The sequence below is a fragment of the Molossus molossus genome, unplaced genomic scaffold (assembly GCF_014108415.1).
Source record: "Molossus molossus isolate mMolMol1 unplaced genomic scaffold, mMolMol1.p scaffold_m16_p_11, whole genome shotgun sequence".
NCBI classification, from domain to species: Eukaryota; Metazoa; Chordata; class Mammalia; order Chiroptera; family Molossidae; genus Molossus; species Molossus molossus.
The window spans coordinates 27,715,964-27,743,385 of NW_023425346.1; the positions used below are offsets into that span (position 1 = coordinate 27,715,964).

Here is a 27,422-nt window from a genome sequence, read left to right on the forward strand (position 1 = left end):
AAATACTTCCCAGGTAACAAGCTTTCAAGGGTGACTACACATACAGAAGTTAGGAAATGACATGTGTTCCTGCATTCGGGGCCTTTCTCACCAGACACAGTCCTTGTGCACGGTGATTCTGCACAGTTGGCAATATTGGCCTGACTCATTTTTCCTTTATGCATTTGGATGATTTCCTTTCCCAAATGTACAAAGAGTAAGCAATCGGAAAGCAAAAACTTTTCATATTTTTAAGTTTCTACAGAGATCAGATATATCTGGTATAATAGAAGATTGTTCTTACACTTCAAGGTAGGATTGAGTGAACATATTTTTTAACTTAGTATAAGTTTTCAAGCCACTGCTATTTGTCCAAAAGTATTCAAAAGCGCTAACTGGTAAAGAGCACACATTATCATTAGTCAAATATAATGGTAAGTTAAACGGGGTAGGTATATCTTTTAGTGAAGTCTGGTCAGATTAATGCAGTTAACTGCATGGCTTACGTGGTGGACCTTGAAAGATTACAGATGCCACTGTTAGGATGTGGAGGTTCTGGCTATCAGCGAGCAAGACTTCACATACAATCTTTCACAAATAAGACTGCTTCAAGGAGCAGTCTGCACCCCCAAATGCTTGCGGCCTAAAAGGCCGTGGGGAAGCCATGGCAAGTGTTGGTTTGTAGGCCATCTACATACATATATTTGTAATACAATCGAATGATTCTGGAAAACTACATAATCAAAATGAAATCTAATAGCAGATATAGCCAGGTTCATGTCAATGTTCAAGTCACTGTAGAAATTTATTACATCAAATGATAATGTTAAATAGAAATGTGCCATAAAGTCAACCAGATTACCTGACCTCCAGTAATATAACACAACTGATGCAGTGAAAACATTTAAGTGATACGTGAAAGTAAATATAAACAGATTTTAACAAAGCAGTAGTCTAATCACTGCCTTTAAAACTTTTGTATTGATGATTCATTGAAATGTCTCACACTATTACTGAATCAACAATATTCACTTAGTAGTATCAGAATGCAAAACACTACATTATGTAAGGAAAAATACAGTTTAGATTAGAAAAATACAAAATTCTCAATATGCTCCCATAGAGCATTTTACCTTTAAAATCCCAAGCAATGTGACTAGAGTGCTCACTACTGTTCCATCTGACAACGCGAATGCTCAGAGATGATGCATGGTTTTCATATACCAAAAGGTTATTCTCTGGGTTCCCCAAATTACTATTAAGAACAGCAACCTACATTTATTTTTATTTTAATTTTTAGAATATTTTCTTTATTGGTTTTAGAGAGAAAGGAAGGGAGAGGGAGAGATAGAAACATAAATGAGAGAGAACATCAACTGGCCACTTCCTACTTGCCCCGCACTGGGGATCTGGCCCACAACCTGAGAATCGAACTGGCAACCTCTTGGTGCATGGGTCAACACTCAACCTCTGAGCCATACCGGACAGGCCAGCAACCTACATTTAAATTTCAAGCTACTGTCTCCCTGTGACTGCTCCACCTTAGGAGCAGCAACTGGGCACAGCTACTAAACCCAAGGTGGGTGCCACAGTGTGCAATGTGCCCTTTCTCTAACAACCTGTCTGTTCTGACTCCATTAATTACCGGCCTGGCACTCCCTGCTGCCACCTACACCCATGCAGTCCTGCCCAGAATGGCAAGAACATCAGATGTGTGAACCGCAACAGGATCATCTCCCTCTATTTCACAATCAAGAGACACGTGGCAATACGTACCAATAGAGAATGAAGAGGTCAATGATCCAAGCGATTCCACTCTACTTGCTCCTCCTAAGACAGTAATCAGTATCGGTCATCCATCTTTTCAATGTGCCCATAAGACTTTCCAATGGATGCCCCTAGTTCCCACTTCATAACAAATCAGAATTCATAAGTGAGTCCCCCAAATCCACTCATCCTTCAAGATTAAGCAAAGATTGCCAACTATAAAAAGCCACCTCCAGTTTGTCACCGTAAAGACCAACTTCCCCATTCTTCATACTCTCATTGCATGCACATGTCTATCTCTATCCTAATAGTCTTTACAGCTTATAAGGGCACAGGCTTCGGTCAGATCCATCTTTGAAACCTTAGCTCCCAGTATAGAGCAGACACAATAAACTAAACTAAAACAGCCTACTCACTCAAACAGGCATTGGAGGTTATGAAACAGAGAGAAAAACGACAATGTGCCCAAGAACAGCTCTCTCAGGCCAAAATGATGTCATCCATACCCACACTTGTGCATGTGATAAAATCACAAGACAAATGAGAACAGGCATGTGGGTTCTAAATGTGGACACTTTCCTATCGACCAGGTGTCCTCACGACCAGGTGTCCTCAGAGCGTAAAGAACTCTGCGGCTCTGCTGTCTGTGCTGTGGTCATACTGGCCAAGTCCAGTTGGAGAAAATCTCACGGACTCCAATAGAGCAGCACCCACAGGGACACTGAAAACAGGCTGAAGATGGAGCCTGTGCTCTAATTACCTGTAACGCTCACTGTGGGGGATATTCTGAGAGAAGTATAAAGCCGACGTCCGTGCTCTCCAATGCCACTTCTTTGCAGGAAGAGTGTAAAGGACACAGTCTTCCAACTCTTCTTGGAGCAGGTCCACCAGCTGCTTATGGGACCCTCCATAGAATGCTTCAATGATGAGAATACTCATTGGCCCTGCAAGCCGTCACAGATTCTAGATAATAAGCAAAAAATACAGTCTTTCAAACTTATGTATATGTATATAAAAATTTTAAAGAAAAGTTAAAATATTACACCCAGAGAGCAAATACAAATAATTTACAGATACGTTATTTTTTTTTTAAATAGGCTTGCCCCACTTTTTAAAAAAGAATGTAACTTGAGGTTTGTATTTGCGTAGTAAATATTTTTGCACTGTTTATGTTAGCAAGAGGACATCAAGGATGTTTTATTTTTCTGATTTCTGTCTTCTTCATGTGCTAAGATTACTTCCACCGTGACTGTTTTCCCTCCTGCCCAGGAAGGATAAGCGCCCCTCCAGCTGTGATCACTCGCGTCCCAGCTGAAATGGCTTTGATCTGACTCAGCAAACTCCAAACTGGCTTGGCCTAGAATTGTATGGAGTCTTGGACAGTCTTCCCTTCCCAGGGCCCTTCATTTGCAGGGCCCGTTCCAGTTCAGAAATTCTCTGACTCTGTAATTCTCATGTTAATCCATTTTTAGGTTCACCAGCTAGCAATGCCCCCAGTGAATCCATATTTATAAGAAAGAACATTTCTATCAAATCTCAGTTCTCTGGTATGATAAATCTTATGATACAGTTTCTGGAGACACTGGACATACCTTGACCACTTCCTCACAGTTGTATATATTCCACTCCCAAAGAAAGACCCAAAAAGTGGAGTAAAGCGGTTCGTCTGTGAACCAGCAAGGCTTCTACAACCTTTCTCTAAACAACAAATCCACTAAGAGGGATAAAATACTGTTATCATTAAAAACACGGTGAATTTTTCATCACAGAGAACTGGCTATCAGGAACTATTTCATTTGAATAATATGACTTTTGTTAATGTGCTAGTAAAATAAAAATATATGTATGAAGATAAAAACTTTTATATTCATCTCAAATTATATGCTATTTCCTCTTAGAAGTAAGGAAATAAATACTGCATTGTTTAAGAAATATTCCAGAGGTTCGAATTTTCCTTTGTGACTAAAGTAAACACCACGTATGAAATGACACACTGCTTTTCTTAATATGTTTTTCCACGAAATTATTAGTCTCAACAACTCGATGATGCTCTTTACTAAGAACACCGCAGTCGCCCTGGCCAGTTGGGCTCAGCGGTTAGAGCGTCGGCCTGCGGTCCGGAGAGACCCGGGTTCGGTTCCCGCTAATGGCGCGTACTTCGGTTGCAGTTTGTCCCCGGCCCTGGTTGGTCGTACGGTTGGCAGCCACTCGATGTGTCCCTTCACATCGATGTTTCTCTCTCTCTCCCTTCCTCCCTTCCTCTCTCTCCCTCCTACTCTATCTGTACAAAAAATGGAAAAATATCCTCTGGTGAGGATAAAAAATAAAAAAAAAAACACCTCAGTCACCTTGCCTGGGCAAAGCAATGTCCACCTAAACTGTAATTCAAAGCAAACAGTCCCAGAGAAACATCAGAAATTAATAAAACCTTATTTCTTGATCTCTGAATCACCCAATGAGCATTTTTTGGAGAAAATATACAAACATATTTCAATTACCTGCAAAATAAGAAACAGTGTTCCTCAGGCAGAAAAGATATAAACCCTGGGTCAGGGAGATACATATTGGAAGCTCAGCTCTATCACTTCCTAGCTGGATGACCTCGGACAAGTTACCTAACTTTGTAGGACTCAGTCTCACCTTCCAAAAAATGGGGACAACAGTACTAACCACAGAGGTGTGAAGATAAAGTTGAAGGACAGTGTCTTAGGATCAGTCATAAGGTGTTTTGTCCCCCCACTATGAGTGAAATCACCTTACTTAAGAAGAAAGAATATCTTCAAATTCTCCAGCATTGTAAAATCAGTAATTCTCAGTCACAACTTCCCACCCTCTGAGGACAGGCGGGAAGCTGGATAGACACCCTGGCGCACCTGGCGCACCTGGCGCACCTGGCGCACCTGACCCACAGCGGGCGTTGCCCATTCCCCATCGGCAGCTCGCGTTTCAACAGGACTTTAAAAGCCCCACAGGTTTTGTGGCTAAGAAGGACGCTCAGAGGCTGAGCCACACAGACGTTCGATCTTTTTCAGGCCAGCTGGAGAGAGACTTCCACTCGAATTACTCTCCAAGTTTAGCAAAAGGGTAGCCATTAATCCCTCAAATGATGGAAGCTTCTACAAAGTCACTAGAGAGCAATACAAGGCAATTTTGAAAATTATATCAAAGGTTTCAAGAAAGACAGGATAAAAGTAGTTTAACATTCATTTGCTCACTAGATCACATCACAGATATCTACTAGCTTTATTTCCTCTGACCTAACCACACTAAGGTGTATATGCACTGTGTATTCTTACAAGGGCTCTAAAAAACTCTTGTAAAAATGACCTGAGATATTTTCTCAAGTGATGGAATGTGATATAAACCACTCTAAAGCATATTTCACTCATATAACCTCGAAGAAAGCAACATTGATATTAGTGGGGGGGGGGGCTTTCTGATTCTTCATGACTCCGCCCTTTTCCATGATTAATCTAGAGCACCTATTATGCCATGTAGTTACACATGTTTCTTATGAGTCATGAGTTATCTGCAAACTGTGGAGGCAGCATGTGTAGGTGCTACTGCAGATTCAAGACAATCAGTAAGCAGAACTGAACACCAAGCATGTGGGAGGTTGAAAAATAGAAAAGGGGAAAAAAATTATAGCTATAGAAGATTTCCACCCCTTTAATAGCTCAGGACGAAGAGTGAAATATACAGGTTCGAACTAGCGTTTACTTGAGCATTTTGCTAGTGGCCAATGGGTGTGCCTGCATTTTGGGTATTTTTCTAGGGAGAGTAACTATGTCCTACCATCTCTGAAAACTATACTTAGTGGCTTTGATTCATGGAAATTTGTTCTGCTTGTTTTGTGGAGACAGACATACCCTGGCAGTTCCCCCACTTACTTCTATTGCACTTTTGTGGCAAGAAGAAAATATGTTCTTCCCTATGGTCTTCTTAAAGCACAACCTGGAAGAAAGATGATACCAATTAGGTACAAGCAAAAGAGGGGAAGCTGATTTTTAAATATAAGATTCAAACCAAATGTCATCACTGCACATTAAAGAACAGTTCAAATACTTAGCAATGCTTAGTTTTGTTTTAGAAAACACTGCTTGAAACAAATAAATGTGAGGTTAAAAAACACTTTGTTCAAAAGGATTTTTGCTATTTTGCTAAAAGATAAAAGGGCACATATGATCGCAGATATTAAACCTTTACATGAACATTTAAACTGCGTGAGTCTCTCAGAACCAGGGCTGTGGCATTTTAAAAGAAAGAAATAGCTAAAAGAACCTTCGTTCACTGGAGAACAAACACCAGTCAGAAAGCCCAAGTCCTTTCTGCACGACAGTACAGTGACGATACTTTACGACACTAAGAAAAGAGGAAATGGCCAATCCATTCTGCTCCCTAAAAGAGCATATAAAATGTTTCATATAAATTGTATCAACTTTTAAATTTCTCTGCTTAAACAAGTAAACTTCAGTCTAAAAGAAAAACTCATTTCTTCAACATATTTTATTCCACAGTGATACCAATAAATGAGAATTTACTGTACTATTAAAGTTTTATGGAAGTTTAATTCATTATCAATACTATGATTTAATGATAACATGGTTAAATGCTACACATTATATGGCAATATAAAAGGAGTCAAAGTGATTCCGACACAGAAATTTTAAACAACTTCAAATTCCATTTATGATCACCAGATGTCAAAATGACCTAACAATTATCTACCCTTCCAAAAAAATTGTATTTATAATTAAAAGAGGATGGAAAGTGAAAAATCACAATAGTATTTCATATAAACCTGTTGACCAAAATGAATAAGTGCCATTAGGGTCAGCTCCGTAAAACACTAATAATGCACTGATGAGACCACTGAGAACAAAAGCAGCCTGAAACCAGTGCTGTGAATATTTTTAAATTTTTATTAAAACTTTTTGTCACTGTACCTGCATTTATTTTCAGCTTGACCCAATTTCTTTATTCCCTGAGCCATGATCATTTTCAAGGTGAACTACATTTTTGTCTACCTCCTCTAGCAGTTACAACTGCTGTGGTAGTTGAGTATTTTTTTCAACAGTACAGATAAAGGAAAATTACAATATGTCGTTGATTTATTGAAAAAGATATGCTAAGTATAAATATATCATGTGTAACTTTTTAAAACTAATCCTAAATCACATTAGAAACATCCAGCTAGCCCTAGATATGATGTCAATTCAGTTACCTATAATATTTAAATAATTTTCCAACCAAGTACCAAGTAAAAATTTTAAATCGGAGGAATTGTTGTATTAATATATTCCACAGACACCTTACTGCTATTAGTTGTAGGAAGGTACAGTTTCAGTAATGATGGTTTTAACAGTTTTAATCCCACACACATGAGAAATTGATTCCACAGGTTAATGCACACATGGCTTGATACCTGACACTTCTATCGATTGCTATAAATATATTTTCTGTTTGCCTAAAGCAATATTTGGAAAAGTAAGCTTGGCAGAGCAAAAAACAGTGAGCTTAAACATTAAATGCTTTAAGTTGGGGAAAGTAAAATTTCAGTAGGATTTCCCAATAGGTCATCAGAGGTTTGCTTGGTATTTTCTTACTGACCCCTTCCCTTCTGCACCTCCACCCACCAACTCCAACACACCCAGGTTCTATTTAAAAAGCAACTAATAACCCAGCAGAATAAAATAGGGCAGTACTGAGGAAAGTTAGTGCTACCTTCCAGCCCACTCACTTACTTTAATGATTCATCAGGGAAACCCCAGTTGTTAAAATACACCTGAAATCTCATTAAATAGTAAAAAATAAGTATAAAAAGATTTCTGCTTTGAAACATGTCACCATTGATTCCCCTCAAAGAACTTATGAAGAGTGAATATGTAGTAAAAATACATTTTGCTAAAAAAGAAAAAGTTTCCTCAAAGTATTACACTAGATTGATTATCAATCATATGGGAGAAAAAAGACATAAGATAAACAAATCCTATGAAAAACTTATTTTTTAAAAACTTAAAAAACAGGCAGAGCAAATCCATCCTAACTCCTAAAACCTCAATGTAACCTCTGAAGACTGAAATATAATCTGGCATCAAAGACAGAGTGATAACATTGCAATCCTAAAACTATAGGCACTGATGACCTTCTAGCTACAGAATTAGAGAAGGTTTGGCTAATAGTAAGGAATGAATCAGATTCCTGAGCACCAGTTTCAATTGAAGAAAATGCATCATGGAAACTAGGCATTATTCCATTAATTGATTATAGGTCATACAGCCTAACATTTACAATAATTTGTATACTACTATATGTACTTGAATAGCAACATTAAAAAAAGTCTTGAGTTCATAATAAAAAAGATGTAGCCCTCTAATATTTTATTCCCCCCACAATTCTATGGATGTTCTAATTTCTTCAACTGACTTATGTTTACTGTTGTAGTAACTAAAAACTGAGGATTTAGTAAGATTTGATAAGAAGACTTATAAGTCATATTCTTTGTGAGACAATTTAGTATTTTATAATGTACTTTTCCAAGTATATGATTTGCAATGATCTTTTTATACATGTTCTTTTCAAAAGTACAATCTGATATGTATATATGGCTATTTAATTTTCCCTAACAAATATTTTGATTCTTTCTCAATTTGGAATTTAACTTTCTGCTCAAAACTATCAGTCACTAAATCTATGACTTTGAATTAATACAAAGTCTTGGTTATGACTGTCAGTAACAAAGGTAAATTCAACAAATAATTTGATATGCCTGAACTATGACATCATTCGCTTGTTTCAAATAAGCATAATTTCCACAAATAACTAGGTGTGTATATATTACAATTTATTACCTTACCATTTTTTTTAAAGTTACATTCCATGTTATATAGCACAATTGTAACTCTGAACATTTTTGTAAGAAGTTTACTGGTTTAATTCCAGTAACAAATATAAAACTAACCTTCTTTCAATTTTTCATTGCTATTAATCTCATGAAGAACTTCAAACTATAAGAGTAGCAATACATTAGTTCTACTAAATACTAAAAACATTATCAACTTGCTGACATCTTAAAATGTGGCAGTATACGTATGAATCGATAGAAAATTATACACCAGAAAATCATCTCATCACTCATTTGAACTACCCTAATTGCATTTCCCTTTTCATGGTACCTCCATCCTACCATACACTCTGGTTCCCATCACACCATTCTCCAGAAGCCAATCACAAATAATCTTCCAAAATACAAATCTGATCACACATCTTCAATGTCTCTCCATCACCTAAAGATAAAACCCAAGGCCCTACCAATGCAGTTGAGACCTTCCCTTTCCGGCCCCTGCCTTCCTTTCTCAACACTACAGCCTCACTTCCCCTTCTCCCACTTCAATGCCTCTTCCCTCACTTCCGCAGACGGCACTGGAGCAATACCACGCATCCACACACACGCAGCTATGTTCCATTTCTATGACTTCCCACCTGTATCTCTTTTCCGTTAGCCTTCTCTTTGTGTTCACCTAATTAACTTTTCTTAAAATTTCTGCTGGTGAAGCATCAGTTCTATGAAGCCTTTCCTGAACTTCTCTTTCTGCTTTGTACAGTTATCATCACACTTGCTTCACTCTATTTCCATGTCTTGCTTCCCTATGGGACTTCAAACTCTGGAGGACAGGGACCATGACATTATTCTCCCGAGGTCTATCCTATGACCTGGCACATAATGAATGTCACCAAGTTTTTGTAGTGCTGAGCTGAGACTCAGGGGGGTGTGGAAGTTGATTCTGCCTTTAAAGTAGTGTTGCTTTCACTTAGCACAGGTCCCGAGTAATCAAGTGTCAGCACCGAACCTGCTTCTAACGATTTCCCACTGTTTTTGAAGTTGAAACTACACCAAGCAGCCAGTATAGCCGAACACATTATCTTTTATTTCAAATAATGATTCTTTTTTCTTGTTGTTCACAGGAATCAGAATTTCCAATCAGAATTGGAAATAAGGACATTTTTTATGGAGACGTAAGTTTATCTTAACCTCTTAATACAATAGAGGTAACAATGATTAAAGGATTAAGAGAAACACCATGAGCAATTCAATTCGAGGCCAAAGCTAGTTTGATGGCCTAAGTGAATATCTGGGAGATCCACAAATTTTGAAAATCACCTGCAGTTTTTTATTCTGTTTGATCTACGGTCGCCGCAGTTTATTTAATACCAGAAGTGGAAGTAGAATGAGAAGCCAATTCCCTCACCATCAATCTGGAGGTCCCATTCCACATTTCGTAATTAGGCTTTTATTTAACGGGGAAGAAAAAAAAAAAGACATTCTTAAATACTTTCTGCCAACAATTATTCATTTTATAGATGAGATGAATAATGTATTTGCTTTTTCGAGATGGCATTTCTCCAAGGCGTCCAGCTTCCTGAAAGGGGGCTGCAAACCAGCCCCGTGGGGGAAGACAGGACCATCGGACCCATCTGGGTGGAGACACCTGAGTAGCGAGGTCCGAGTGTCTCACAGCATCTCAGGTGGAAGAATGCTGCCTCCGTTGTTCGCCCACTTTTCTTTCTTTTTTAAAATTGACTTAAAAGAGAGGAAGGGAAACAGAGGGGGGGGGGGGGGAAACATTGATTCGTTGCCTCCCAAATGCGCCCCATCCAAGGACCTGGGCCTGTGCCCTGACCTGAAATTGAACCCACAACCTTTCGGTGTATGGGATGATGCTCCAACCAACTGAGCCACACCAGCCAGGGCGTCGACCGCTTTTCTTTACCAGAGGAAGAAACGGAGGATATTGGCATCACAAAATACGTGTGAGCAAAGGTCTGCTGATCCCTATTTACGTATCTTCCCTCCTACTTCACTGCAGGCTTGAGACAGAACACAGTAAAAGACTAGACATTTTCTAGTCTTTGAGGTTTTGGGGTTAAATATCAATGTTGAATAATTATTAATATGTAAATGATATATATTGCAGCTTATATTTATAAGCATTTGGAATATAAATGTCACTATAAAGTGATATTTATTACATATTATATTTAAAGCTCCCAATAGTTGGTAAATCTAGGACATCAGTGGTATAAATCAGACAAAACTAACACCAGGTAGTTAAAATTCAAACTTTTGCTCTAATCTCTGGTGATTCCTTCCAGAATCCTGCATAATCATCCCTCCCCTGACCTCACAACTCTCATCGTTCACACCCCCACCAGCCCTCACCTGACCCCTTTTTGATAGGATAACAGGCCTACGGACCAGGATGGAAGAAAGACAATCTCCAAGGTTCATATGACAAGAAAGTTTTGGTCTCAGACAGGAGGTCAGCCACACAGCTACATGAAGTATGTATCATAAAATTATGACCAGTCAGTCACCATCACGTAAGTCCAAGTCCACTTGATATAACAATTTGTAGTATTTTTTTGTACTTATCACTACCCGTATCCTCCACTGTGTATTAATTTCCACAAGGACAGTGACCAGGTCTGCTTGCCATTCTATCCCCAATACTCAGCAAATGGAAACTGTTCAACAAATGTGAGCTGAGACAGTATACCATGAACCATTTAGCAGTGGCATTGACAGTTTCTTCCTACTTCATCCAAGATCTATATTGTTATCAACCACAAACAATCACCCCTCACTACCATTAATTACTATTTACTCTCACAGACAAAACTGGATGCATTCATTTTATCACCATCTAAATGCAACAGGCGGTATCTCATTGTATCTGAAATGTCACAACTCATTCTAAGGAAAACAATTCTGCCCGACAGCACTGCAGAGGGGTTCGGAAGCCACGGTTCACGCCATGGGCAGCCACCTTCTCTGAATGACTGGACTCTACAGGAATATTGAACACAAGGACAGGCAAGTCTGTGACCTGGAAGAATTTAAGTGGTTTCATCATTAGACTGGTGTGTGTGTTTTTTTTGGACAGAAGCATTATGTTGCTACCCTACATCGGCTTCTAGATCAAAAGTGAACTCTGACCTGGTTTTTTTGTACAAGGTAATTATAAATATACACACCAAATAAGTTTAAAATAAAATGACTAATGTTCTTAAATATACTGGCACTGGCGAGCCTCACTAACATCTTTTAAGAACTGAATCCGTATTAACTAAATAGAAAATCGTCAAGAAGTCCCCCTCTCCGAGTGGGAGGCACATACCACGTTGTCAGTGAATTCTGGGACAGAAATAGCAGTTACTATAACACATAAACACTCTCGGCGTCCAATCTGAAGTGCAGCAACCCAAGCAAACATGGGTGGCATTCCCTTGATGAGGTGAAATAAATGTCACCAAGTATAAAGTTCTAGATTTATTCACTTCCAGTGAAGAATGGAAAGAACATAATCTCACAACTCAATCTATTTATCAGGATGGGGAAATCCACATAAAAGAAATGTAAAATCCTAGCAGCTTGGGAAGCAAAAGAATATCAGTAAACACTTGGGAGAAGAAAGAGAAATAGATATCCCTAGTATCAATGCTGGACACCTTTAATACTTTTAATACTCATTTTATATAAATGAACACCATTCTGCAGAAACAGAGCTTTGAAATGGTGTTAGCGAGGGACAGGAAGGCACTATCAGAGTGTTTGTGTCAGATCCAAATCAACAAAATGATGTTTTAAAGATGCATATCAATTAAAATATTCAGTGACACTTCTCTCATCTTCAAAGTTCCACATGAACATAGTAATTTATTATAAGTAGGATTAGTTAAAGCATATTTTCTTCTATTTAGTTATTGCATCGGAACTTTTCCTAATTGCCATAAAGTTTTCAAGAATGGTCTGATTTGTCAACGGTCTTAAGACATTTGCTTATGGCTTGAGAAACCAACACTAGGAAAACGAGATAGAATCTAGAGATTGTTCGCGATAAATTTTCAAAAGCCTAGAAGCCCAGTTTAGACTGGTGCTGAGTAAATCTGGGGCTAACAGTGGTAATGAGAGCTGTATCACTATTTTTAAATATCACAAGGGGCATATTATTAGCTCCCCACTATTATAAGAAAAAGAGTCAGTCTGATAATAATAGACAGGGATTTTAAAATCCTGTAGATATTTAGGATTAAGATGTTGGCCAAAGAAAAGGCATGTAAAGACAACAGTGTATAATTTCTAAAAGATCTATTATTCTCCACTGTTTCTGCGGAGGAAGCACAGGCTTGCCCATATCATCTGACACACAAGTTTCCACTGGATAAAAGATAAGGAGCAATAGCTCAAAGTTTCCTGATTGGAGCAAGCACCATGGCTTTTATCTATTTAGTGGCCTTGTCTGTCACCATTATCTCTTTATCAACCTATTTTTCAAGGAGACATTCCAATGATATAAATATTTTGTCTAATGAAGCAGAGACCCTACAGTAAAGGGTATTCTTTGCAAACTACTCAAAACTGCACTAGGCATCTTCATCATCTCTTAAGGAAGTAATTTCATACTTTGCAAACAGTGTGTTCAAACAGAGTTTGAAGGTTGCTTAGGAGTTAATTAATTCCCTCTTGCAACTCTTTCCAGCATATATATGCACCATATCTCAGACCATAAGTCTCTCTACTAGATTAATTAGCATCATGGTTAACAAACAGCCTGAATCATTATAGAAAGAGATTATAAATTAAACTCCCCAAACTAGGTACACAATATCCTGGATTTTATATAACAGCTGTTTGATTGATCTTAGTAGTATTGTAAAGGAATACTTTGTTTCCCGGGATCATTTCACTTATTCAGTGTTTCCTCCTGTCCCTTGCACATGTTGTTCCCAAAATTTACTTGCAAGAACTACATTTAAAATAATTAAGAAAGCAGAAAAATGTTCAGAGCAAATGCCTGCTAGGTGCAATGAGTTACCTCTCCCAAGAGCAACAGGTGATAAAAGTTCAGCCATCTGCAACGTAGATGAAACAGTTTGTGAATTAAAAGACCCTTGTCAAATCCTAAAAATGCAGGCTGAAGGCTGCTCTCTACTAAAGCTTCAAAACTGTGTATGTCTTTTGATTATAACAATACATGGTGAAACAAATATGTAAACATGAGACAGCACACATGCACACACGTACACATAATCATTTATGGCAGAATTATGAGTGATTTTGCTTTCCTCTTAGTGCTTCATTTTATTCGAGTTATCTTCATTAAATATGTTTCAACTTGCAATTAAAAGAAACGATAAATTTTTCTTAACTTTAGGGAAGGAGGCCAAATTGTTTGAAATATGCCAATTACTGAAGGCTTCCTCCCCTCCAGGAGCTTGCAAGTAGTTTTCAAATTATTCTAACTACCACTGCTATAAAGAAATGTATTAAAAAGCTAATCAGCAAGGGTTAAACTAATGGGGCTATAGCTATTCACAAATACCATAATTCGGTTTTGTAAATAGCTTAACTAAAGCATAAAATAAAATAATTAATTTAAAAATGTACTTGAATTATTAAATAATTGCAAACAGATCAAGATCTTTATTCATATATAAGAAATCTGGAGTTTTACTTGGACCAAGAGTTTTAGAAACTAAAAGACTATTCTGGTACTTACAGTCTTGAACAGGAACATGGAAAGCATAGTGCAATCTCAAAGTCTTAAAGTTCAAATAAAATGTCAAGATTAATTTGTGCCTTAAATAATTAGGTATTGTTCTTGAAATAAGGGAAAATATTTAATTAAAGTGAGTAAAATTGAAAAGAACTTCTAGTTTCGCACTTGTAATTTCCTAAGTGTCTGCATTAAGAAAGCAGAAAAATGTTATTGCATAATCATCCATGTGTGTTACATATGTTTAAAAAAAAAAGAAAGAAAAGAATTGATTGGATATTCAACTAACAGAAACACCATCTTGCAATTTTAAAGAGCTGTCTCCTCTCATAACCACTCTTATTTTTCCTATATTTATATATAGGCAATAGGTGAATGAATATTCAATAAATATTAATCCAGTGGCAACTCAGACTTGGTACTAAAATATTTTTTTATTGTTGAAAGTATGAGAGATGTATCCCCTTTTTCCTCCATTGAGCCCACCTCCTCCCTGTTCCCACGCACCTCCTGCTTTCCCCAAACTACTGTCTGTGTCCACTGGTTGTGCATATAGGCATATAAGTTCTTTGGTTTATTTCTTTCCAAACCCCCACCCCTCTTCCCTCTAAGATGTGTCAGTCTATTCCCTACTTCCATTTCTCTAGATGTATTTTTGATCAACAGCTTATTTTGTTCATGATATTCCATAAATAAATGAGATCATATGGTACTTATCTTTCTCTGACTCGCTTATTTCACTCAGCATAATACTCTCCAGGTCCCTCCATGTCATCTCAAAGCGTAAGAGATCTTTCTTTCTGACAGCTACATAGTACTCCATTGTGTAAATGTACTACAGCTTTTTTATCCACTCATCTACTGACGGACACTTGGGCTGTTTCCAGATCTCAGCTACTATAAATAGTGCTGCTATGAATATAGGGGTGCATATATTCTTTATGATTGGTGTATCAAGATTCTTACAATATATTCCTAGAAGTGGCATCACTGGGTCAAATGGCAGTTCCGTTTATAATTTTTTGAGGAAACACCATATTGTTTTCCATAGCGGCTGTACCAGTCTTCATTCCCACCAGCAGTGTATTAGAGTCCCCTTTTCTCCACACCCTCGCCAACACTTGTTTTAAGATTTGTTGATGGCGGCCATTCTGGCAGGTGTGAGGTGATGTCTGTTATTTAAATTTCTCTCTCCCTTACTCGGTCTCTAAAAAATCAATAAAAACATATTTTTAAAAATAGCCCGGCCGGTGTAGCTCAGTGGTAGTGAAATATTTTTAAATGGAACCTCCAGATTCTAGTATTTTTTTTAAATTTAAATACCATGTTTCATTTTCAAGTAATAAGAACTAACTCTATTATTCTTAGAATTGTTTTCAATGCAACCATTTTAAAAAACATCTATACTGAGAAACTTAACTTATAAATCTAGAAAGAAAACAACCTACCACTAAAAGTATACAAGTCATTGAGAAGTAACCTCCAGAAAACACAAAAACAGTAATAAAAATGTGAAATATGCAAATGCAAAAATTAGAGACAAGCTATTTTATCTATTTCATCTATTTTTAAAGGGACCCTAAGAATACACCTATCAATATATAACAATGTATTTTAAAATTTGCACAAAGTTGATATGAAAAAGCAATCCTAATCTTTAGAAAGCACCATGCGGATTTTTAAATGTTATTGCCACTTTGTTGACTCTCTGTCCCAGAGTAGATCACCTCCAACATTAGTACACTGACCTTATGGAAAACTGACAGATAAAGTTTATGGTGAGAAAAAATGAATTTTTATAGGTTTCCAAAAGGGAATTCTTATGACACTAAAGGCTATATAATAATATTGATTTGATAACCAACATTTTTACTGTCGAATTATAAACTTAAGATTTCTAGAAAAATATCCAAGTGAATTTGCAGTAAAATACAATAAAAGAGAAGCCTGAGCTCATCATAAACAGTCTACAATCTCTGTGCGAACTTTAAATATGCACACAAAATGATTTTCTAAATCAGGTTTTGTTTAAAATTTTTCATGTCCCAAGATTTACCTTTTACATGGGACTGACTGACCCTCCTCCCAACATTTATCAAAAGTCAGTTATGCCCTGGCCAGTGTTGCTCAGCGGTTAGAGCACAGGCCTATGCACCGAAGGGTCACGGGTTCGATTCTTGGTCAAGGGCACATCTCGTACCTGGGTTGCAGGTTAGATTCCCCAGCCCGGTAGGGGCGCATGTGGGAGGCAACCAATCGATGTCTCTCTCTCTCTCTCTCTCTCTGTCTCTCTCTCTCTCTCTTTCCCTCCCTTCCTTCCCTACACTCTCTCTAAAAAAACTCAATGGAAAAAAATAGCCCAGGATGAGGATTAACAACAACAATAAAAAGTTAATTATTAGCTCCCACCTTTCTGAACATATATTTCCCATGCCTATTTCTAGTTTCCCTCTGTTTTAAAGGCAAAGATACACTGTACAGAAAACACGCATTATTTTCTTGTAAAATCATCCTCAAAAATCAATTAGAATATTCAAAATATTCCATTCTCACTAATGAAAATAAGTTGCTTGCTGAAATGACACTCTTCCATTTCACTGCCTTAAAAATTAAGCTGGCATGGATAATAAAAGTGTTTTCTTACTGAATATGCTTGGCATTCAAATATTTTTAAAACAAATACTAATCCATAATTAGATTTCCCAGCACAATCTATAGAGAATAGAATTTTGTTTCTATTTTTCTGAGAGAATATAATTTATATTAACATTATAAGAGGTATAACAATGCCATCACTTATATAAACCTATAAACAAACATGCAGATGAATGTTTGTTATCCTTTCGTGTCTGATTTTTATCATTCATTCATTTAGTAAATATTTCTTGTACCTACTATGTGTCCATCCTTATTCCAGATGCTTGCAGATAAATTAGGCAGCACAGCAAATGTCCCTGTTCTCATAGGAATGTCTTTCTAATTGGAGTAAAAAGGCAATCATCGAATAATTGTACATCAGATAATGGCAGGTACTATAAAGAAAAATAACACAGGGCAACAGAGGACAGGAGTTGCTGGGAACCAGGACTGGGGAAAGACAGTATTTTAAATAGGGTTGTCAGAGAACACCTAGCTGATGATGAGAGAACATCTACCCAGAAACCAGAGGAAGGGAGGGAGGGGCTCGGCAGATCTGGATCTAAACCCTTTGAGGCAGGGGGCACAGCAAGATCCTGAGATGGAATATGCTTGGCATGTGCAGAGAGTAGGAAGGTCTGTGTGACTGCAAAGCATAAACAAATTTGCTTTATTCAACAAGCATTTATTGAATGATTACATTCTAAAAATTATGCTGAGTGTTTTGTGATATTAAGATGACCCAAATATAGTTTCTGGCCTCAGGCCTGGATAAAATAACAATACAGAGTGATAAGTGTTATAAAACACTTGAGCTGGGTCTCAAAGAGAGACCAATAGCGAGTTGTACTTCAGAAAGATGAACCAAGAGTCCAGAAAGGACAGAGAGCCAAAAATCCCAGCTACAAAGGGGAGCTGAAGAAATGTGCAGAGACTCTTGGCTCACTCGGTAATCAGCAACCCTTTTCTCTTTTTGCTTTCTTTTAGAATTCAGGCTAAAATATTTCATTTCCCCGGTGTGGGGAAGGGAGGTATGTTCCAGTCTTCCAAAATGATATTGGTGGAAAGAAGGCTCAACATTGGAACGTGCCCTCTGTTGGGAGCCAAGACACAGCTGCACAACCTTGAACAAATCAACAAGCCCAGGGGCTGACCCACCCCCGGCCTCTGGTACCAGGCCCTCCTTCCAAGCCCTCCAGCCCCCTGCCTTCCTCATCATCTTCAACCTCAACTACATTTCATGTCTTCCATGTTTTCTGCTGAAACAGATTTCTTAGTGTCCATTCTCTACTCAAAAGCTTATGATTATTTCTGCAGGAGAGAATTACACCAAGACCTCTTACAATTTGGTTCCAAGCTCCTATTTTGCCTCAGTTCTGATCACGCTCACAGACACATCACTATTCCTCAGAACAGGCTCCTTGCCATTTTTTCTAACAGTCCCTACACATTCCCACGTCCAAGCAGCTAGCGCTATTTGTTCTTCCTGGAATCCTGTCACCTTTACCACCTGTCAAATTTCTACACAGAGTTCAACACTCCATTCAAATCCACTCTCATCCATGAAGGCTCACAACAAATGCTCGCCCATATTCGGCCCCTGAGAAGGAATTACTCCTTCCCACCTCAGTTAGACCAGTGACCACTGCCCACCTATACTCTAGTTGGATAATACATATGTGTGTCTTCCCAACCGGATTTCAGTTCGGTGGCAGCAAAGTTTATGAACAATTCATGTTTATATGTATTCATAACCAGCAAAGTTCCTTACACACAACAGGCATTCAATGAATCTATTCTGAATTTTCATCAATAGGCTACAGTGAACCCTTGCCTTAGGAAGAAGGCAGGGAAAAGAGATATTCCTGGACTGGAAATTACAGCAGCAGCAGAAAGTGAATTGTCCGGGCATTACTACTGCATTCACCTAGTCACATAAGCTCTAAGTCAATGCAGATCTCATTCAATGAGAAGATAAAGACAATAAAAACTATTAAAGAGGAATGGGGAAAGGCAAAGCATAAAGCTACTAAAACAATTCACTGAACAAATATTTACTAAATGCATCGCTGAGAACACAAAGGTGTAAACAGTGAGAAAGGCCTGACTTTTCACACGCAGGATTTCTAAGTGCAGAGTGTTGGCCTGTAAATTACTGCTTCCTAAAGTATGACCCAAAGAACAGCTATAAGGGCCAAAAGGGACTGGCTAGTGACACCCAAATCTGAATCCCAATCTGAATCCAAATCTAGGAAACGATCTTGCCTAAATTGTGATTATGTAGAAACTCTCTCCCACGACTGCTTTTGAATGCTAAAAGGGCTTCCTTTATTTTCAGTGACTATAAACTGCTCAGATAGAAAATTTGAGTTCCAGATAATTGAATACATTCCCTGCTCTGAGATAAGTTCTATCCATGCACAGGTTGTTTTAGTAATTAAGGCACAAGCAACTCTGCCATCCTGAATGAAAAGGGAGGAATTTATTAAAATGTGCTATATAGGGGATGTTGTGTGGGTTATAGTGAATAGCTGTTTGCTTTGTCCTCTGAGGTCAAAATAACACAAACAGAATGGAAATGCAACAAAGGGAGTTCAGGTTAGACACGGAGGAGCTGTGAAGCCGTGATTCACACTACCAGGTGACACTCTGACCCATTTCTTTTGCAGAGTTTGAAAGAAGAGGTTACCTGCTTTATTCTAAGACAGTTTAGCGTGAAACAAGCAGATGTTAAGATGAATTCTTAGGGTTTCTCACAGAGATGTTTTCTATTGTACGTAACCATATGCGTGTGTATTGCAAAAATATGAAACTGTCACTCTAAGAATTAAAATAATATGCCCAAAATACCATCTAAGATAAAATGTGACTTAATCTGCCCTTAGCCATGAGGCTTTCAAAGATCTAATAACTCTTTCTTATAAATCAACATCAACAATATGAATTACCAAATGACTTGTTTGCATCATGAATAAATTCAAATTGCTTATTCCTTCAAAAACGTATATACGTGAGTACTACAATATCCTTGTTTAAACAATTGTCTATGCATAGAGTTAAAAGGAAATATATATTTTTTTATTTACTCATAGAAGAATATACTCTAACAAAAGCATTGGTACAAAGTCATTTCGCGGATTTTCCTATAACCCTTGTAATTGAATACTTTCCATTCAAAGCCACTTTGATATCTTTTCATTGATGCCCCCTTAACAATAACAAACGATTCTATAAAATTTAGTCCATAGACCCTCACATATCAAACACATTACTGTATCCTTTACATATATAAATGGTTTATGCCAATGATATTAACAAATCTATTTCTTAATATTCATTTATTCATTCAACAAGTATTCACTGAGGGTCTACATGGAGGCCCTGTGCTAAGTGGAAAGATACAAAAATGACACAATTACAGAAACACAACATTACAATACCAACATATGTGCAGGACATCAAAAGGGAACCAACAGCCACGTGTATATATACACTAAGCACCCAGAAAGTTCAAAGGTCCAAGCATCTAGCTATGCAAACTAATTGAGGAAGTGTGGCAGATACTTTCAGGATGGCTTGCTGAGCACTCATTCCAATTATCCTTCTCCTTGCCTTCCTCCCAAATAGAGGCGGAAAGATGAAATGATTTTATCTCATTCTAGAGGAGCTTACGTGACACGCTTTGGCCAATGAGATGTAGGTGGAAGTCCCCATGAGCGGGCATCCCTTTCTAAAGAAAAAGACAATGCTGCCTAGGAAGAGAAGGTTGCTGAGCTCCCTTCACTTTTCTTCCTGCTTCAATATAAACACAATTTCTATAGGTACAAAAGAAAGTCATATGTGAAATGAGAAACAAAAGTTATATGCTAAGGATAGTGGAGAAGGAAGCTGCTACCTGGATCTCTGATGACATCAGTTACCTGTAAACTAACTGCCTCCAGATTTCTTCTGACATGAGACCATAAAACCCTTCCTCACTTAAGTCATAATAAGATGTTCTACTACTTGGAGACAGAGGCATTTTTACCATTAAAAAAGAGCTATAAAGAAGAGGAGATATTTGAGTTAGACAATGTCCTGTCCTTCTTTGATTTAGGCCATAATGTAGTCCTTTTTAGCTAGAAGAAATAAAAACAATTTCGAGTTTTCATGTCCACAATTATCCTACAATTTTCAGTGATCTAGATTACTTCAATAAACATGTTCCAATTCCTCTGTGGAAACCCATTTCTTACATAGTCATTATAAGATTTTTATTTCTTTTCCTAACTGAAACATTCAATCAGACAAACCTATAAATTTTTTTATAGTATGGCATTGGCATTGATAATTCATACATGAAGCATATATATACAAATAAATAGCTAAAAAAAATTAGAAAGAAAGGGGTAAGAAAACAGAATGGGGAGAGGACAAAAAGAAAGAACCCAGCTTATTTGAGAGTATAAACTACGTTTTTCAGGTTTGTGAGCACTTTATATAAAACAGTCTTACAATAAATAAAAGACAAGGTAACAGTATTTTTTGAATAGGAAAGACTCCCTTAACTTGAAATTAGCAATTCTGTTTATGAAAAATTTTCAAGCTTGAAAAGTATATATCCAACAAACATTCTGTGTCCAATTCACCCCTGGTATTATTATATTATTATAATGTCCCACTTATCTCTAGTAAACTCCCTCAGCAGTATTTTTTTCTCTGTATAAGTTTCTGTTGGGCATATTTTCGATGTGTATGCTTCTTGGGATGGTTTCTGTAGTACAGTGCTAAAAAGATTCATTAATTTCAATCACCATCAACTCCATACGCCACATATACTTTTTCTGCCTTTTTTGTTCAAATATATTTCGCTGTGGCCATTCAGGGGAAAATTACACATTCCAATAACATTTGAGTTCCTCTCAGTTGCACTTTCAGTGGTTCAGGGTAATGATAGAGTAAAGAAGCGTGTTCTTTACAGGCTCCCCTTTTTTTTTTCTTCTTTCATTTTTCATTTGGTAGAATTTCAGCTTCGAATCTCTTGTGCCAAAAAGCAATGGGCGATGTCTAATGCTCTAACCGTGCCTTACTCTGGAGAGAAGGGGAGTGAGAGTCAGAAGTCACTCGTATTCTCAGCTTTTAAAGAGAATCAGCATATGGAATAAGCAACTTCTTTTCTTATTTTCCTAAAATAAAATTATGGAGCCATAATGGGGGAAGGGGAATAGAATTAGAAAATTTTCAACAATCTCTGTGTGTGGGTAGGGGCTAAAAGGGGTGAAATTATCCAAACTTCTAACCCTAAATTTCCACTGAAATTAGTAAAAAAAAAATAAAAATCCTATATATTCATAAAACCTGGGCTTTTATATTCCTTGGCATTGCTCATAGGTAGAGGTTTCGTCCGTAAACTAGACTAAAGCTACATTCTCTCACTCGTGAGACTGACAAAATGGGATAAATCAGGCTAACAAGTATAGTTACATAACATAAATGCCGTCGTTTTAAAACCACAGACAATCTACAATAATCCACATGAACTCAAAGCAATATTCAGACAATGACAACTTCAATTTCTTCTGCAGTTATCTCCTTTAGAACAAGTATTTTCCAGGGCCCTTCCATGCCGTGAAGTCCTTTTCCACAGGCCCGTTTTTATTTGGTTATCTTTCTAGGTGCACTAAAGATTGAGTTTACAATAAACTGAACAGACAGCGTACAAAAAGCTTTTAGAACTATACCATATGGTCCAGGGAAGGGAACAATCTGGACGATCCCCATTTCAATCTGCAAGCTTGTCCACCTCTATCACACATTATACCACTGTAATAAAATATTAAGATGAAGACGTAAAAGTGAAAATAATCTATCTTTAGCATTACCAGGCAACCACACTTCCGAAAATTTACCGATAAACTTAATAAACATTTACTTTCATTTATATTCTGAAATATTGGTATGCAACACCAGGCATACAAACCTAGGCCACTATTCAGGAAAAACAATATTTCGGCAGGGATGTGTGTGGGTATACAACTTATGCTTCAGAAATTTGGAAGGGGGAAAAAAAAACAAAATACTTTTACAAGGGGCATATTGACAGGGGCTGATTAACAGATGACACATTCTTGGAAATCAAATAAAAGCAATAAGGAAATACCCATTGTTGCCTGGTGAAGGCCTAATCACATGGACACAGCTGGAACCAATGCAGATCATTCATTAATAAAATTGTATTGTAGTAGCCATTTTTTGATGTATTTCAATTGCCACTGTAACCCAATCTCTGGATTTCTTTGTTTGGTGTTAGTAAGATTGTTTTACTGGAAAATATAAGAAGATTTAGGAGGGGGGGGCTGCTCTCATGCTAAACATGAGACTTCCTCAAAAAGCTAAATGTCACTTTACCTTGCAATCATCTTCCACTATCAGCAGCTTAAAATATGCAGTGTAAACCTGAAAAGGGGGAACTCATATGGTATTATGGATAAAAAGTGAGCAGTGTGAGATGCCACAAAAAACATATGAAATACTTGTGAAAGTATTCTACAGAATGATAATATAGATGTCGGGCAGGGGAAATTAAAATATATCAGAAATGGGGGGAGGGGATCAAACAATGGAATTAACACATACCCTTTAATGCAGTACTCTCTCTGTGGAATTTTGACACTAAAGTATGTACCATATGCTTGAGAGAATACAAACAGTTTTGACCACATAAACTTTAGAAATCACTATTTGTTGCTCTATGTTACCAATATTTGATATCAAACAACATATTCAAGTTACCTACCCAGGAGTTATGTTTAAAATACGTACCGATATTCAAATGAAATAAAACATGCATTATAATAATAATCATATTTAATATAACAAAATAAAATCCTAGTTAATATAATAAATTTAGTATTTATCCAACGTCACTGTTATCCCCTAATAAATTTATTTCTCCATGTTTCTACAAACATGATGAAGTTACTATATCATAATTCCTACCAACTCTATAATATCAAACTATAACGATATAATAGCTCTGATAGTGTCTGAATTAAACAAAACTATAACATTTATTACATACAAAAATTAAAAACTCAAGAGCATTTACCAAAAAACTGCTCAAACATTATACTTCTACTATGCCTCTGTGTATAGGTAGAATAAACAAATAAATAGGACAATTTGTGCTGCAATTCCTGAGCCACTGAAAGCTATTCCTACCACAGGAAAGATAAGGGGCTTAATTGCAAATAAAAATGATGCCACTGGTGAAACTGTATTTAAGGTCAATAAATAGTATTTAATATACAATAAACATTATTCTACATATGTGAACATACAGAATGAAAGAGTTTTTGGTCTGTATAGTCTTTGACCACTAATAATAATATTATCAGATCTTGGTACTGAGGATTCAAGACAGTCATGCACTTAACTTGACCAAGAGGAGGAAAAATAAAAATTAAATAAATAAATAAACAGCTTCACTGGCTTCCCTTCTCAAAAACATCATAATTCTGAAACTTAAAATGTTGACCTAATGATTTCATTGATATAACTTAAGGTATATCACCCCGATTCATTTCAGCTGCTCTACAGAAAAAGCCACTTAAATACAAGTTAACAAAACAGCATTGGGGAGTGGAGACGCATAGCATTTATTACAGGTGCATTATATACAAAGCAACTGGAGTATTTGTTTGTTTTGTTGAAGTAATGAGTCAATATGTTGCTGAGTCTGTCTTGAGAAGGACAGAAAATAACAGGTGAGTTTATGTAATATATACTTCTGATATACCTGTTTTAGAAATCCTTTTAAAGCACTGATTTAAAGAAATGATTTTAAAGTATTTTCTAAATTAAAAATAAATCTCTGGAAAAAAACAGCTGTTAATAGCACAAGTTTTTGTTCGTGTACTAGATAAGATACAGTATTTCCCAGTATATACGGCATATAAAAATGTTTTACATTAATAATTCTAATACATGTACTATTCACTTTCTTTTCAGTCACATTTGTTGCACAGTTACGAAAATACAAGTGTACCTCCCAAAATAATTTCTTATTGCCCAAAATCACTGACAATTTTTAAAACTTTATACCAGTCAAAATAATGAGTCTCCTAAGAAAACATATTCTGACTACATAATCATTCTTGATTGCAAAACACAAGTTTTTTAAATAGATCACTTAAAAATAAATCATTTGTTTTTGCTTAATACAACAGAAAACATTTACATTTTGAGGAACTTCTATGAAATTTCATAGAATGCTTGCTCATAGTGAAAATTTAGTCTCCTGTTTAAATCATCACCTAAAAATCTTAATGCTACATTTCCACACACCTTGCAATAGTAGATCACTAACTATAATTTAACTAAAATCACTTCTCCGTTTTATCTTGCATTTTTATTTAAAAAAAAAATTTAATGCAAATCCTTATATTTAATGGAAGTTCATCTGGTTATCCAGCAACAATTATCAGACATTCTAAAGGTGACTATTCAATTTGTAAAAGATATGAACTACCCTGAATTTTAGACCAAAAACAGAAAACAACAGCAGACTTTTTGGTCTCAACAAGAGAGAGCATGGCATAAAATCCATACAACACAAGCAACTATCATTCAAGAGTTTCTGTTCAAATGTTAAGCTGTGAAGCAAGACAAGATTCCAACCAATCAAAATGACTATGTCAGAATGACCAAAGTTAGCAATATTCAGAACGGTTCTCTGAAAAGTGTGGCAAAATGCAACAGTGAAGGAAATCTCTGAGGGCTGGCAACGGCAAATTTACGCAAGCTTCTACAAGGAGCAATGCCATTCACTCAATGTGGACGTTGCGAGGAGAATGATGTTTCTGTTTAAGACAAAATATTGTTTTCATGATGGTGGTCTTTGTGAAGAAATAGGAAGACAAGGGAAGAGAAATGGTACAAGCAGGAAAGACTAGGGCTGCACGCCTTTCTTCGGGGACGCTGGGAGGGTAGACCCTCTGCCGTATGAAAACCACCGCCAGGACCAAGCGACACAAAACATTTTGGCTGCCATCCTAGAACAGTGCCAGGCTGTTTTCTATTTTTGTGCTCGACTCCCTCAATTGAGACAGTGTGGGATTGTCAATTTGATGCACATAGAGAACAAAGAATGATATGGGGGGGAGACGTGTTTGCCCCTTTAAAGTCAGGTTAGCATTTCATTTTCTTTGACAGGTCTTGAAAAGACCCAAGAAACAAAAGTTATGCTGAAGAATGGATCAATAGCCTAAAGAAATTAGTGTGAGTACAATTCTGGAGACAGTTTAAAAGCCATGTGAGAGATTAACCTTTAGAAAAAAAATCACACTTAAAAGGGGACCAAGTCATATACGTACCTGTTTAAGAGGCCAGAGACCAAGAAATACATGATTCATAATCACATAATCTTATTGAAATTCTAATGGTATAAAGGAAAGCCATAAAATCTGGCTCAAAACAAGAACTAATATCAGTATTATAATTTTTAGGTCACTATTCAGAAACAACTATGTCAGCTGCTATTCCGACCTTGATTTCTCCAAACTTAAACAATCTGATTAAAAGATTGTAACATTAGAACCTGAATATTTTATGCCTTTACAGGGAAAGAGGTGATAAACGATCGAAAATGTTTAAAGGATTAAACCACAGATCTACAAAGGTGCCACAGAAACAAACAGGAAAACCGTTTCTTCCAACCTATTCAATTCTGTACTAGAAGCAAGGCTAACACACACGAGAAAGCCAAGTGTGTGCTGCTGCAACCTTCAACTAAATATGCTCCCTAAATCCAGTGACTGAAACACCAGTAAGCCATTAGCTCCTAGAGGGATGACCTTTTTCTCTCTAATGCACAAGATAAGTAGAGGAAGAGGTCCATTTTCTCCAAACCAAATGAAAAGAAAGAATGAACTGTGACAAGCCCAGTTCCCATGCTGGCATATTTTACACTAGGCTCAGCATCATCTAGAAGCAGTATCCCTGCCAGTCAGGGGGGTCAAGTTGTGAAACTAATACAGCGTTGATGAAAAGCACCAAAGGTCTAAGAGTCCCTTCCTCCTACACATCTCCACCGAATCAGCTGTGGAAAGAAGACCAATAGCTGTTCCAGAAATAGCAAGACCGACAGCACCTGCCTCAGATGTTCCACCTGGAGGCATGGGGCATTTACCACCTGAGCCTACCTAATTTCTGACAAAATGGTCCCCTGCCCAGTTTTGTTCATGGCCACAGATTCTGATAGCAAGTCACATCGGTGTTGGGAAAGGCAATTGGGGAGGGAGAGCTTGGGGAAGAAACCAAGTGAGAACAGTGGCCAAACTTCAAACAATACACATGCTTCTGTGATTATGCAAATGAGGACCCTGCACAACACTTTGGGAGGACAAAACCTGCGGTAAAGGTCTCAGGTGCAATGATTAGCTCTGGGTGGCAAAGCTAAGTCTGACATATAATCAAAGAATGCATTATTGTGCTCCTCACTGT

General features: G+C 37.1%; 1 protein-coding gene across 11 annotated transcripts in view; it reads right to left on the reverse strand.

Annotated features, from left to right (window-relative positions):
- The window catches only part of GTDC1 (glycosyltransferase like domain containing 1), a 355,459-nt gene that overhangs the window by 251,418 nt on the left and 76,619 nt on the right, over positions 1 to 27,422 (reverse strand). For all 11 annotated transcript variants that reach the window (XM_036253415.1, XM_036253419.1, XM_036253413.1 and 8 more), the window contains 2 exons: positions 5,637 to 5,700; positions 2,507 to 2,709 (listed from right to left, as the gene is read on the reverse strand). In XM_036253415.1, the coding sequence (XP_036109308.1) occupies positions 2,507 to 2,685 (179 nt within the window). In that variant the 5' untranslated portion in view covers positions 2,686 to 2,709; positions 5,637 to 5,700. The remainder of the gene's footprint in view (positions 1 to 2,506; positions 2,710 to 5,636; positions 5,701 to 27,422) is intronic.